Below are 14,636 nucleotides of genomic sequence, written 5' to 3'. Positions count from 1 at the left end.
GAAGGCGGAGGGAGGCTACCCTCTCGTTCACCGGGGTGAACCCCAATGTGCAGGCGCCCAGCCGGGGGGCAATAAGTATACCCACACCTGCCCGACGCCTCTCACCGTGGGCAACTCCAGAGTGGAAGAGAGTCCAGCCCCTCTCGAGAGGGCTTGTACCGGAACCCAAACTGTGTGTGGAGGCAAGTCCGACTATATCTAGTCGGAACTTTTCTGCCTCGCACACCAGCTCGGGCTCCTTTCCAGCCAGAGAGGTGACATTCCATGTCCCAAGAGCCAGCTTCTGCAGCCGGGGATCAGACCGCCAAGGTCCCTGCCTTTGGCCGCCGCCCAGCTTGCAATGCACCCGACCCCTTTGGCCCCTCCCACAGGTGGTGAGCCCATGGGAAGGGGGACCCACGTTTCCTTTTCGGGCTGAGCCCGGCCGGGCCCCATGGGCGAAGGCCCGGCCACCAGACGCTCGCCTTCGAGCCCCGCCTCCAGGCCTGGCTCCAGAGGGGGGCCCCGGTGACCCGCGTCCGGGCGAGGGAAAACGTGATCCATTAATTTTTATCATCATAAGGGGCTGATGAGCCGTGCTTTGTCTGGCCCCTCACCTAGGACCCGTTTGCCATGGGTGACCCTACCAGGGGCATGAAGCCCCAGACAACATGGCTCCTAGGATCATAGGGGCACGCAAACCCCTCCACCACGATAAGGTGACGACTCACGGAGGGGGGTCATTTTATCTTGCTGTTATTTACCGTCCACCCGGGGCTTACTCTGGCTTCCTGGATGAATTTTCAGAATTTGTGGCTGATCTAGTGACAAATGCGGATAATATAATAATCATGGGCGATTTCAATATCCACATGAATTCACCGTCAGAGCCACTTACTTCGGCGTTTCAGACTTTAACTGATACGTTTGGTTTTTCGCAAGCCGTACAGGCAGCAACGCATAAGAATGGAAATACCTTAGACCTGGTATTATCCCGAGGACTTGCAACCTCAAATATAACAGTACTGCTATACACTACTGTTTTGTCTGATCATTACTTAATAAAATTTGAAATTTTAGCTCTTTGTCAAAGACAAGAGAGCAATCAGATTTATAGCAGCCGTAATATTAACTCCATGACTGCAACTGCGCTATCTGAGTTACTGTCGCCGGCAACTGCCATATTTCCCGCATATATCGGCTCTATTGATAATCTTATATAATCTTACATTGTTAAATGCCATCGACTGTGGCGCCGCTATGTCTGAAAACTAGCCGTAGATTGCCTACTCCGTGGTTCACAGATGAAACACGTACGCTTAAGCAATTATGTAGAAAGCATGAGCGCAGATGGTGTTTAACCAAACTTGAGGTTTTCCATCAGGCATGGCATGACAGCCTCCTGAAATATAAAGATGCGCTTATCTTAGCAAAAACTCATTATTTTTCGCAAGTCATCAATCTCAATAAAAACCATCCTAAATACCTATTTGATACAGTGACAAAGCTAACACTACGCCAGCCGACCCCCGATAGCTCCTTCCACTCAGCTGACGAGTTCATGAAATTTTTTGCTCGAAAGATTGAATCCATTAGGGATGAGATCAAGAATACCATTCCAATCGCTCAGTCGAGACCGCCGATTACCGGCGCTGATGATCATGCAATAACCCTCTCAAATTTTAAAAGCGTGTCCCTTGAAAGGCTTATACAATTGGTTAGTGTGGTTAAACAAACAACATGTTTACTCGACCCGCTGCCAGCCAAACTACTTCAAGAATTATTTCAAATTTTAGGACCGTCCGTCTTCAATATAATTAATCTGTCTGTCTCCTCTGGGATAGTGCCAACAGCCTTTAAAACCGTTATCATTAAACCGTTACTTAAGCGACCAAATCTTGACCCGGACTGTCTCAGTAATTGTAGGCCAGTTTCAAACCTCCCATTCATAGCAAAACTTCTTGAAAAAGTAGTAGCGCAGCAGCTTATTGATTACATGGTCGCCAATAATCGATATGAATCTTTTCAGTCTGGTTTTAGAGCTAATCATTCCACTGAGACAGCACTTGCTAAAGTGACTAATGATCTCCTCATAGCTATGGATTCAAACACTTCATCGGTATTGTTACTACTCGATCTTAGTGCTGCCTTCGACACTGTAGACTTCGATATTTTATTAGAGCGTCTTAAAAATTGTGCTGGTATTTCACGGTCAGCACTAGGCTGGTTCTATTCCTATCTATCAGACAGGACGCACCGAGTGGTCCATGGCAATACGTCCTCTGAGCTCTATAATGTTAAGTGTGGTGTCCCACAGGGATCGGTACTCGGACCAATTCTATTTAATATTTATATGATCCCGCTTGGGGACATATTACGTAAATATAATATTAGTTTTCAATGTTACGAGGATGACACCCAATTATATATGCCGTTATCGATGACAGATCCACGGGACTGTTGTAATCTTGAGGCGTGCCTTACGGAGACCAAGCAATGGATGTCTCTCAACTTCCTTCGTCTTACCTCAGATAAGACTGAGATGTTAATAATTGGTCCAGCTCGTTATCAACACTTATTTAAGGAAACCACTATAACTAAATTTCCCGAGCGCGGCACCGCTGCTGCTCACTGCTCCCCTCTCCCCCATGGGATGGATTAAAATCACACGGGGATGGGTTAAATGCAGAGGACAAATTTCACCACACCCAGATGTGTGTGTGACGATCATTGGGACTTTAACTTTTAACTTTAACTTATAGATAACAGTACTATCACTCAGAGCGGTACTGTAACTAATCTCGGGGTAATATTTGACCAAACGCTCTCCTTTCAAAAGCACATTAAGAATATAACCAGAATTGCGTTTTTTCACCTTCGTAATATTGCTAAGATTCGTTCAAGCCTCTCGACCGGTGATGCGGAAACTATTATACATGCGTTTATCACGTCGCGCCTGGACTACTGTAACGCATTATTCTCTGGTCTTCCTAAAGCCAGCATCAAAAGTCTACAGTTAGTACAAAATGCTGCTGCAAGGCTGCTCTCACGGACAAGAAAATTTGATCACATTACCCCAATATTAGCCAACTTACATTGGCTCCCGGTCCATTTAAGATGTGACTTCAAGGTTCTTCTATTAACCTATAAATCATTGCATGGCTTAGCGCCTTCATATCTGGGTCTCGGTGGCGCACTGGGTAGCACGTCCGCCTCACAGTTAGGAGGGTGCGGGTTCGATTCCACCTCCGGCCCTCCCTGTGTGGAGTTTGCATGTTCTCCCCGGGCCCGCGTGGGTTTTCTCCGGGCACTCCGGTTTCCTCCCACATCCCAAAAACATGCTTGGTAGGCCGATTGAAGACTCCAAATTGTCCCTAGGTGTGAGTGCGAGTGCAAATGGTTGTTTGTCTCTGTGTGCCCTGCGATCGGCTGGCAACCGGTTCAGGGTGTCCCCCGCCTACTGCCCGTCGACGGCTGGGATAGGCTCCAGCACTCCCGTGACCCCCGTGGGGACTAAGCGGTTCAGAAAATGGATGGATGGATCATTGCATGGCTTAGCGCCTTCATATCTCGTCGACCTAGTTGTTCCTTATGTTCCGTCTCGTAACCTTCGTTCGCAAAACGCTAGTCTTTTAGTGACACCGAGGGCCAAGAAAATGTCTGCAGGGTCTAGAGCATTTTCTATTCGGGCTCCAGAGCTTTGGAATGCCCTACCAATGGATATTAGAACTGCTACCTCAGTATAAACATTTAAGACACGTTTAAAGACACATCTCTATGACATGGCCTTTAATTAACCTGTCGTGGCCGATTCGGTTGGAGTTTGTTTTTGCTCCCTCTCCCCACCCCCCTCCCCGGCTGGGGAGGTGGTTAGGTGACAAGCTGACAGCGGCTATCTGGATTCTCGTGGACCAATTCAGGATGAGGGAACTGCAGCGGATTACCCTCCTCGAAGACACTGCCAGGACAATTGAGGGCACATCCGGCAGCTCTTCGCTTTGACTTGGACATCCACTTTTTTATTGATTTTCATATTACGTATTTTATGTGCCCTCTCTGCATCCATTGCAGCCTGGTGATCCTGAAAGGGGGATCCTTCCATCTGATGTCCCTTCTCAAGGTTTCTCATTTTTCCCCTGGTTGGGTTTTTTTGAGTTTTTCCTTGCCGTTTTGGGAGCTTAAGATCAGGGGATGATTTGAGAATAATTGTCAATTGTTTGTCTATGTGAAGCCCTTTGAGACTGCTTGTGATTTAGGGCTATACAAATAAACTTGATTTGACTTGACTTGAAATGTTTTAATGTCGCCGGTTTCAGCAACTTCTGCGCGTCCATCGTTTTACTTTGGGTGAAATAAAGTAAGGTCAAACAATAAAAATTTGCAGTTTTCTAGCGAGCTTCTCAAAAACGCGTTGACTACTCCGCCATCTTTCCACGCCCCTCTTCCCTCGTTTTTACTTGGCCGAGTTGAGTATCATTTTCCAATGTAGCGTGACTCTAATGTGGGGACTAAATCAATATTGGCCACACCTGATTCAAATGATCAGTGCTCATCGGCAACCAGCATGGAAAACAGGCAGGATGGCAGGCCCTCCAGGACCCACTTGGGGGACCCACTTGAGAGACCCCGTGCGTTCTGCTCGGTCGCCATCACATCACCTGTGAGAAGTGTCACCAAGCCGACAAAAGTGACTATGCCAGATGCTATTCTGGCTTTTTTTTGGATATCTTGCGAATAGGCCGCAGCTTTAAAAGAATGGAGACACCGCCGAAGCGTGAGTGCAAAAGAGGAAAAGGCTGCCAAGTCACACCACACAGGAGAACGAGTCATAATGCCTGCCACATTTTGTCTAGAAAAAAAAAAAAATCGTTTCCCGTCGTGGTGTCGTAGTTGTCATGTGAAGAAACAGCAGCAGGGAGCACTGCTTTGCCTAGAATGAAGGAGGATAGAGGTGTGTGTGTGTGTGTGTGTGTGTATGCGTGCGTGTGTGTGTGCGTGAAGGGGGCTTTCGTCCCCCCTCACACACACACACTCCTCACAGAGTGGAGTGCCGCAGCCTATCAACCAATCAGAAGGGACTACCACCCTCTCCATCCCATCCTCTTCAGTTACCAAGACAACAAGAGGTACCGTCTCCCTCCGGCTCGCACCCTCTCTCTCTCTCTCTCTCTCTCTCTCTGTGGCTCTCTGTGGCTCTGTGGCTCTCTGTAGCTCTCTGTCTCTCTCTCTCTTTCCTTCTCTCTGCTGGTGTTTCCCGTCCTGAAGCTGCTGCATCATCGCTGAGCTTGGCTTTAGCATTAGCATCATGGCTGCTAGCGCCGCAGTGGGACCGACCTGACCACTGAGGGAGGCGCTTCCATCCGTTTGTTCGTCCTTTTTTCGATCATCCTCCATCCTTCTCGTCTGTGTGACCGCAGACGAGCATTACTCGTCTTCTCGCTTAGGGTGAGAGGAGCCAGCAGCACATGTGGTACGTATTCCTCGTCTGGCGTATTGGCCTAGGCACGACGGTGCCTCGGGGAGCTGGCGGAACAGGTGCAGGGAAAGGTCATGAAGGCCGGCGCCGGGCCGAGGGTTGGGTGACGCCCTACCTTTTTCCTCAGCCAGCATTGTTCCAGCGCCACGCTGACAACGCCCGGGCCGACACCTTGCGATTGTGGCCTAGTGCTCTGCATGCGGAGCAAAAGTTTTTCCCGCACGCGTCGGCTCCTATCTTGACATCGCATGCCGTTTGTCGCTTCTAGCGGCACGTCAATCCTTCCGACTGCATCGGGGTCACGTTAGGCCCACTGGGGCGGGGTCAGGGCGCCGGACTGAGGTTATCGTAGTGCAGATCAGAACTCAAACTAAAATCGAAGAAACTTTTCTCAAGAAAATTTGACAACAAATAATGCTTTAAAAAAAGGAAAACAAATAAACCCTTGCACAAAAAACTATTTAAGATTGAGGGACCGTGTATTAGAAAGCAAGGCGAGATTTTAAGGCGTCGTAAGAAGGTGTCGGTTGCGGAGAGTTTGGGATTGACCTGGGACCGGTCGGCGGGCAGTGGGAGGGACCTTGAGGGGAGGGGCGCGACAGTGAAACGGGGTGGAGCGCGGACTCGTCGCTGGTCACGCGGATGACGTGCGTGGACGGAAACGGAAATTGTCTGATTTAAATTGCTTTCAAACGTGCAGTCATGAACAGAATCAACGACACAAATTCTGAACATCCCAGATGAAGTCACGAATAGGACCAAGAATGTCATCAATTGGAGACAAGTGGGTCATGTCATTCTCTCATAGAATAGATTAGCTTAGTCTAGCCAAGCCTAGCCTAGCCCACCTCAGGGGTGTCAGAAACAAGAGGCAACGGAAGCCGAGCGGGAAGTTCAGTTCAGCCGAGGTCAGGATGGAGGACACAAAATGGCTGCTTGTGCCTTGTTTACTTGCCGCAGCCAAGCGTCAGGGCGTGGCTTGAGGGGTTGATATCATACGACGTCCAGCAAAAAGAAGCCGTTGAAGCATCAGCGGTCACGATTTTGGCTGAGCTCACGGACCACTTTTGTGGAGCCGGTCTCTGTTGTGGGCGTCGCCGTGCTTGTGTGATGTTACGCCGAGACGCGTTTGGCGAGTCGCAAGGTCAGGGCCGAAATTCACTTGACTGTGAAACGTCATCATTTTCCTGTCGCTGCTGTGTGTCCTTTTGCGAGATCTCACGCGCGCGTGTGTGTGGCTGTTTTTGAGATGACGGCGATGTCACCTGAGACCGCTTGGCGACGCCCCACCCCGATAAATACTCCCATTCCAAATCCTCCCTTGAAAGGATTGGACTGAAGCGACAGTAGCACGTCATTTATCTGTGACGTGGTGTGTTGGCCCATTTCGCCGTGCCCGCTCACTCTCGGCAGTTTGTGTCGCTGCAGGCCCCGCCCATGATCACCATCCGTCCTTGCCGGCGTCAGTCACATCGTCCTCTTTGTCACCATGAGCGCCGTGGCCTTGTCGCCTTTGAGCCCAGAGCCGTCATCCCCAATGCGCACCGCGGCCACACCCACTCCGGACCAGGGAGACCTGTGGTTAGTGAGCCCCGCGGCGGCCGACGTCGCCCACAGGTAAACGAGACTCGAGGGGATGAGGGCAATGACGATAACTGTAGCCTCCTGATGATGATGAAAATGAAGGTAGTGGTTGTGATGACGATGAGGGAGATGAAAAAGAATGCGATGAGTAGGATGTGAAGATAAGGATGATGAAGGAAAAGATAGTGAAGGCAGCCATGATGATGATGATGATGATGATGGCAATGCCATAGCAATTTACCAAGGTAAAGGTAGCGATGATGATGGTGCTGACCCTACCCCTTTTCCCGCAGGCCCGCCGAGAGGCGCCCGCCGCCCGTGCAGGCGTGTGCCGACTGGCAGGTGCTGCTCCACCTGCCGCAGACGGAGGCGTGGCTTCGCACCAGCGGCGCCCGCGTGACGCGACTGACGCGCTCGGTGGCGCAAGACGGCGACAACAGACACGTGGACGCGCACCTGCTGCAGCTCAAGGTAAACCGGCTTCATAACTCTCTGGACTGTCCTCATGCAAACATGTTGGAGAGCGCCTTTGGGATTTGGTCAGTTCATCCAGCGCAACGTGGAGAACCGACAAAAAGTGTGACGCTACGCGACTAAGGCCAAATTGGCTGTTTGGCGCTGCCTGCTGGTCAAAGTCAGAATGTCGCCAGGGAGTAGAAACCGCTCGGTGAAGCTCGCAGGCAGCAAGGCGGCGCCCCATCTTTCATATGCACTGAGAAAAGCAGCAAAGCACGGATGGAAAGTCATCACGAAAAGGCATTTTGCTTTGGCGCTTCGTGTACGCTTTGAATTTTGCTATAACAATCATCATCGCGACCGAGAGAACAAAATGCAAAGAGTTGAGTTGACCAGCGCTCTTACATTCATATGGCGCCGCTTGGTGGTCGTTTGAATGAAATGCCTTTGCTCGTTCCAACAGCTGCATGAGGAAAGTCGCGGTAGCTCTGAGAGGGCGAGGGAACGCGCGGTGACGCAGCAACAATAGGAACACTTTCAACGTCAAAGTTTATGTCCTTCACTTCCTGACCTCGCCTTCTCCACAACTTGCACGCTGCGTCACAGTCTGTCTTTGTCTGTGCGTGTGCGCAGACGCTCGTGTCCTTGCCGCTGTTGTGTGCGTGTGTAGTCGTCACAATAGTGTCTCTTTTACGGTGTTGTGCTACATCGTGTAAGGCTTCGTGTGTGTATTGTACTCATATGTGACTGTGTTTGCGGGTGTATTGTTGTGTTGCGATACATTGTGTGTGAGTGAGCGCGAGAGAGCGCTGCAGAGTTCGTGTAGTTTGTTGTTACAATGTGTATTCGCATTGGAGGGGTGTCTGGGTGAGACGGGTCCCAAAATAACTTGCAACTGTTGCCCCCCCCCACACACACACACACACAATAGAAGAAGCAGGTCAGCACGCACACACTGTAACACGGAGTGAGTGCACGGCGGGCACGTGCTCTGCGAGTTTGCAACGTGGTGGCAACTTCTCATTTTCGACGACACAAAAAAAACACGCTCACGGTAAGAAACGCGGGTTGGAAGGAGTCGTTGAGTGGACTATGGGATGAGGTCAACACCTTACCTGACATCTTGTCAGTATGGAGCCTGGTTGCTACGGTTACGCTGGGAACAAAGAAAGATGCGATTGGCCTTTGGAAATTCCTTAGCCACAACACAACGGGGATTGCATTCTTTCGACGCTTGTCTGTGCGTGTGTGTGTGCGTGTGTGTGTGTGTGTGTGTGTGTGTGTGTGTGTGTGTATGTATGTATGTATGTATGTGTGCGCGCGCGCACAAGCCATGCGATCTGGATATTGCTCGCATTTGAAAATGTTAAGTTTGTGTTAGTTTTAGAATTCGATTTCTTATCAAATGAAAAATGCTCTTGTTGCATGTGTAAAACTTGCGTGTGTGATGTCAGTTGACGGCGACGGCAGCAAACCTTGTTGGTTTGACTTCCTTTCACAAACATCACGATGCACCATGTTGGTTAGTTTTTGTGGTCCACCGTTGAACCGAGTTCCTGCGTTTTGGCTTTGGCACCACGTTGCTGCTGCTAAAGTCAAATTTCCAAATGCTTCCAAATTCAACCCTGGGCTTGCTGCCTTTGAAGCGGTCCGCGGTTTGAAGCTTATTGGCTGAAACGACGGCTGTCTTTGATGTTGACAAGGAGGACGGCGATCGGACCTGAAGTCCGCCCGCCTCACCGATGCCGTGGGCATGCAAATGCGTGTGCGTACGTGATGTGATTAGCAGCCAGCAGATATGAGATCCTACAAATGAGTTGCGATGGAAAGGAGAGACTTGCTCTTCATTGAAAGGGATTGGGCGGTTCTTGATATCCCGGTGGGTCGTTTTAATGTTTGTTCTCCGTCAAGCGTCCCGGCCCCTGGCACGCGAGGCTTTGATGCTTTCGTTTGATGCCGTCGTAGCCTCCAAATTGGTTTGACCCTGAGCAACGCCAGGCCAGGCTGAGGAGACGCAGAGGAAAGATGCGATTGGCTGGTCTTCTCAACACATAAAGGAAGGCGCACGAAAGGCGTCTGGCGCCGGTCTGGGTTCCCCGGACTTCCGTGACCCACATCCCGGGCCCGCTGGCTTGTCTCATGTGGCCGCAAAGGTCATCTAATTTTGCCGCTCGCCTGCCTGCCACAGTATTTTTACCCGCTTGGCACTCGGCCAGAAATTCATGAGGACAGTGAGCCTCACCTCGCCTCTGATTCTGGTTTCTGAGTTGGCCATATCAAAATGAGAGCGAATCTCAACACCGCTGCGTGTTCGCTGCACGTCTGCTTGCCTGAAAGCGGGAAGCAAGTCCACGCCAAAGTGAGTCACCCTTTGATTTGGGAACAGAGCGCACACTCATACGCTCACGTGGACGGTTCCGCAGTGTGCATGCTCGTGATGACCAACCGTTTACCCTCGTGTTTGTCTCATTCAGGACATCTGCGAGGACATCTCTGACCACGTGGAGCAGATCCACGCTCTTCTGGAGACAGAGTTGTCGCTCAAGCTTCTGTCATACTCTGTTAACATCATAGTGGACATCAGGTGAGCGACTCCCCCCGACTGCCCCTCCCCCCAGCCTCTGATACATCTTGTCCGTGTGCGCTCAGGACTGTGCAGCTTCTGTGGCACCAGCTGCGGGTTTCCGTTCTGGTTCTGAGGGAGCGTCTCCTTCGGGGTCTGCAGGACCCCAACGGAAACTTCACCAGGCAGACCGACATCCTGCAGGCCTTCAGCCAGGACCAGGACCAACACCAGGTGCGTCCGACAGTCTCAAACATGCACTTATCAGATGTCATTGGGAACATCCAAAAGTTTGGAGCACAAGAAAGGAGGCATGGACAGAAAAGGTTGCGGTGGCATGTCCATGAAGGAAGGACTTATTCAAACAAAATGAACCATAGTAAAAAGTGGCTGAGAAGAGGCGCTCTGTTGTGAACCAATGGTGGCAAAATGCAAGCTCGGCGGTTCGCCCACCGAGTCGCTCTCATCCTTCAGACTCGGCGCCTTGACGCCCTGACCGACGTGGACGATTGCGGTCGGCTGACCATCCGCTGCAGTCAGGACTACTTCTCTCTGGACTGTGGCATCACGGCCTACGAACTCAGCGACGACAACAGTCCCGGCAACGAGCCCGAGTCCCGGGAAAAGCAAAAGACGGGCGCTGCCCCGGAGCCCGAGGAGGTCGCCACAGCCGACGTGCAAAAGAAGCAGGAATCCCAACGGCCAAAGCACCACGACCCGGGAGCCCATCCAAGCGAGGCTGCAAAGTCAAAGAGAGCCGTGCTGATCTTGGACGACAGCGGGCTCTCTGAACTACAAATCCAGGCCCGGCTCCATCCTCTCATGGATCTTCTGATGGATCCTCTGGTGGATCCTCTGGTGGATCCACTGGTGGATCCTCTGGTGGATCCACCGGTGGATCCTCTGGGGCATCCTCGGATGGATCCTCGGGTGGATCCTCAGATGGATTCTCGGGTGGATCCTCTGGCAGTGCCAGAACGCTCCGAGCTCTGGCTGGAGCTGGACTCCGTTTGTCCCGAAAATACTTCAGAAGATGTCCAGCACCTGAAGGTTAGTGTCTCTTGCAGCTTTCAAATGTGTTTGCGATCTGCTGCCGTGCGCCAGGTTTCATCCCATCGCCTTTCGCCAGGTCGTAGACTTCGGCAGCATCCGACGAGCTGGCGCAATGGCAAACAAGAGGCTTTTGGAAGTCTCTCCGCTTCCGCAGAGAAACAGTGTGGACCCTCACGGTGACTCTGATTGCTCGGCGCTGTCCCCCATTGGGGATTGGGTCCTGTCCTCGGAGTCGGAGCCCAGAGCGAAGGTGAGCGACGGTTTATTTCTGAGCGGTCTGTCTTTGGCTCTGTGGATCACTCACGCCCCCCACCACCACCACCACCAGGGGGAGCTGCGGGCATCCTCAGAGGCCAGTCCAGACAAGGAGCACTGGTACGGCTCTGACGAGTTCCTGGCGCTACCCGCTCAGATCCACAAAAGTGAACTTTTGGCCCTCAACCTGGAGAGTCTGTCTCAGGCGCTGGTGTGTGGCCATTTCTTATCCTGATGCTCTTTTCCATTATCCTCAATTGATTTGTGTTGCTGTTGTTGCAGGGACCCAGTGGCGAGGAGCTTGGCCCCGGCGCTTTGCAGGACGTGGACGACTGGGATTTGACTGAACTCAACCAGGATGCCTGGGATTCGACTGAGAGTGGAGAAGACGTTCCTTCTCCACCGCTGGTATGCTTTTTGCTGGACTTTGGAGTGGAATTTGTTCCGTTGCTAAGCTTGTTAGGCAATTTCCATGACATCAATATTGACATCCATTGAAAAAGAAAAGAAGAACAGTGAAGAATTTGCGAATTTGTCAAATTAAGTCAAATCAGGTCTTGCCGACCACTCCCTCCATCCTCCAGGGTCCGGTCGGGCACGACCCCCTGGGCCGCCTTAGCCCTGCCTCCTCCGGCGACTCACTGGATGAAAGCATTCAGTCCGGCCAACTGAGCGAGCCACTGTCTGAAGAAGGGCGGGAGCCTGCGCCGGATAGACGAGGGAGCGCCACTCTGACGCGGCGGCTTCTGGAGGACACGGGCCAGTACAAAAATCCAGACGTGTGGAACAAGATGGAGGTCAGCAACCCAACCGGGACAGAGCCCGATATTATCATTATTGTCAAATTGTATGATTGTTTGCATGTTCTCCCCGTGCCTGCGTGGGGTTTCCTCCCACATTCCAAAGACACACATGGCAATTTGGTTTCAAAAAGACGACGGCAATGTTCGTGATGGATGGGCGCACCATTCTGGGACGGTCACGGGCTAATCCGTCACCGTCATCCGTGTCGGCCGCAAAGGTCACCTTTGATTGGCGGTCACCTGCTCGACAAGGCCGCGCACTAATCGCTCATATCCGTCCTATCGAATGTGGCCAAATGTCAAAACGCCGAGGATTTGCTGCATCTCGAATGAGAGCGTGCTCACTCGCTCACCTATTTTCATTTGCCACTCCTTCATATTGAGAACTTCCTCTTCATTTCTTTGCCGTTTGACTTGTCTGTGGTCGCGATGGAGCATGTGGCGTCACTCCCTTCAGAAGAAACTGACTTTCTTCTTTGAGCCCTTGAGTTGAGCAGGGCCGGCGCTCGGGTGTGCTGTGCTCAAGCGAATGCCACACTCTTTGACAGTTTTCTTCCTGCTAAAGGATTTGCAATCACTCTGATAATGAGCATTCTCAACGTCATCTTGTTCGCCTTGGACGGAAGGGAGAAAATGGGCAGTGAAAAAACAAGCAAAGATCAAAACAAAAAGCTCAAAATCCGATGAAGCGAAATGACCCGCTTGAGCAAAAAAAAAAGATCATGTCCAAAGCAACAAAATGTGGAATTGGCCGCCTGTCGTCTTTTTTCTTTTGCTTCCCCCGCTGCATCTGTGCATGAGCAATTTAATTGACCCATTTTAGCTTACTCCTTTGCACTTGGTCAAAATAGATAGGCACGTACAAGAGCACTTGAGCATCTCGCAAAAATCCTCAACAAAATTTCTGTCACTTTTGTACTTGCAAACATTTCAATTGGCGTGCGTCGTTTCAATCACGGGATGAAGGTTCTGCTCGTTTTGTGCCTGCTAACACGAGCGTGCTGCTTCTTCTCAAGTCAGCCAGCAGGTGGCGCTGCACGTCTATCAACTCTTCTGGTTTTGATGCTCGAGAGCCCACTGCTTGCTCACAGTGAAATTGTGACACTGGTTGTTCTCAGGAGTTCGTGCGACGGCTGGACGGGTTCATCGGCTGGCTGCAGGGAGCGCTGGAGAGCACCGGCGACTGGGCGCCACCCGCCGCCCGCTTGGACGCGCTCAAGAGCTACCTGGACACCCACCTGGTCAGCACGCACGCACTCGCGCACACATTTGTGAGGCTGCTCAGACGCAACCGCCAAGGTCAGCTCATGAAAAGAAAAGAAAAGAAAATATTTCCCGCAGCCTCTCGTGGCAAATCAATTCAAGCAGAGAATCTGCAAAGTTGAATCGCAAGCATTTTTGAAGAACAAAAACAAAAGTCTCGGGCTGCATCGACCGATGAACCGGTTTGCATTTTGTTGATGAATCATTGAATGGGATCCAATGCAAACCATCCAAACGTGTTTTCATTTCCATCCCGTGAAGACGATACTCAGCATGACAACCTGAGCGTTGTGCAAATCGGAACTCAACAAAAGAGTAAAATTTCCAAGAAACGATTTCGGACGACTCGTCGTCATCAGCTTCTTGCTTTTCTCATCTCATTTTGTCAAATGCGATCAAGTTTCAACTCGGATGATGCATTTCTTTGCCCTTTTCATTGTTTTCTACCTTTCAGTGGTGATTTTGTTCTTTCTTGTCTTCTCCTTCTTTTTCATCTTGCCATCTTGTGGATGGTCATTCCCCCCTTTTGCACATGCTGCTGCGTCTCATCTTTCTTGATCACTCGTCTCACTCTCCTCCAATTTGCATCACGTTCCTCCACCTTCTCTTCTTTTTTTAATGGCACATTTGATCCGCCTATTTAAAGGACCGCCTGAACGCACACTCGCACTGACAACGCTGTCGCTCTTGATTTTACTTGATTTTCTTCATTTTCTAGGAAAAAAGAAAAACAGACAACAATCAGCTACACACATCCGGACCCACGCCGAAGCGACACCAAACATTCGTCATGCAAAATTGGAAACGCAAAAAACATTTTATTTGCATTGTTTAAAGAAATTAGATACAAACAGCCCTGTTTTCAACACACACACATGCGCGCACACACACCGACACACACAGCTATTTGCATACATTTGCATGTTCCTGGACAGACTTCCAAATGAGCATCTATTAACGCAGCAGAACATCACGCACACGCGCACGCACACATGCGCGCACACACACGCGCGCACACACATACACACACACACACACACACACACACACACACACACACACACACACACACACACACACACACACACACACACACTTGGCTTATGTGGATGCTTGTTTAGCCGTGCGCATGTGTTTAGGTGCTCGCTTGTTGCGTGTCCCCCGCGTGTTGCGTGTATCAGCAGCACACCCCGTTAGCGCCGGT

General features: G+C 50.9%; 1 protein-coding gene across 6 annotated transcripts in view; it reads left to right on the top strand.

Moving 5' to 3' along the window:
- Window positions 1–5,213: 5,213 nt before the first annotated feature.
- akap6 (A kinase (PRKA) anchor protein 6) overlaps window positions 5,214–14,636 on the top strand; it is a 42,910-nt gene continuing 33,487 nt past the window's right edge. For 3 of the 6 annotated variants that reach the window (XM_037242284.1, XM_037242285.1, XM_037242281.1), the window contains exons 1-11: window positions 5,214–5,449; window positions 6,884–7,072; window positions 7,345–7,510; window positions 9,970–10,079; window positions 10,145–10,292; window positions 10,533–11,108; window positions 11,188–11,361; window positions 11,440–11,577; window positions 11,649–11,774; window positions 11,921–12,163; window positions 13,288–13,410. In XM_037242284.1, coding sequence (XP_037098179.1) covers window positions 6,945–7,072; window positions 7,345–7,510; window positions 9,970–10,079; window positions 10,145–10,292; window positions 10,533–11,108; window positions 11,188–11,361; window positions 11,440–11,577; window positions 11,649–11,774; window positions 11,921–12,163; window positions 13,288–13,410 — 1,932 coding nt within the window. In that variant the 5' untranslated portion in view covers window positions 5,214–5,449; window positions 6,884–6,944. Of the gene's footprint in view, window positions 5,450–5,469; window positions 7,073–7,344; window positions 7,511–9,969; window positions 10,080–10,144; window positions 10,293–10,532; window positions 11,109–11,187; window positions 11,362–11,439; window positions 11,578–11,648; window positions 11,775–11,920; window positions 12,164–13,287; window positions 13,411–14,636 lie in introns of those variants that run through there. The other 3 variants (XM_037242286.1, XM_037242283.1, XM_037242282.1) reach the window with 3 other exon arrangements.

Source organism: Syngnathus acus, chromosome 22, assembly GCF_901709675.1.
Source record: "Syngnathus acus chromosome 22, fSynAcu1.2, whole genome shotgun sequence".
Classification (NCBI taxonomy): Eukaryota; Metazoa; Chordata; class Actinopteri; order Syngnathiformes; family Syngnathidae; genus Syngnathus; species Syngnathus acus.
This window is presented reverse-complemented; position numbering and strand designations above follow the sequence as displayed.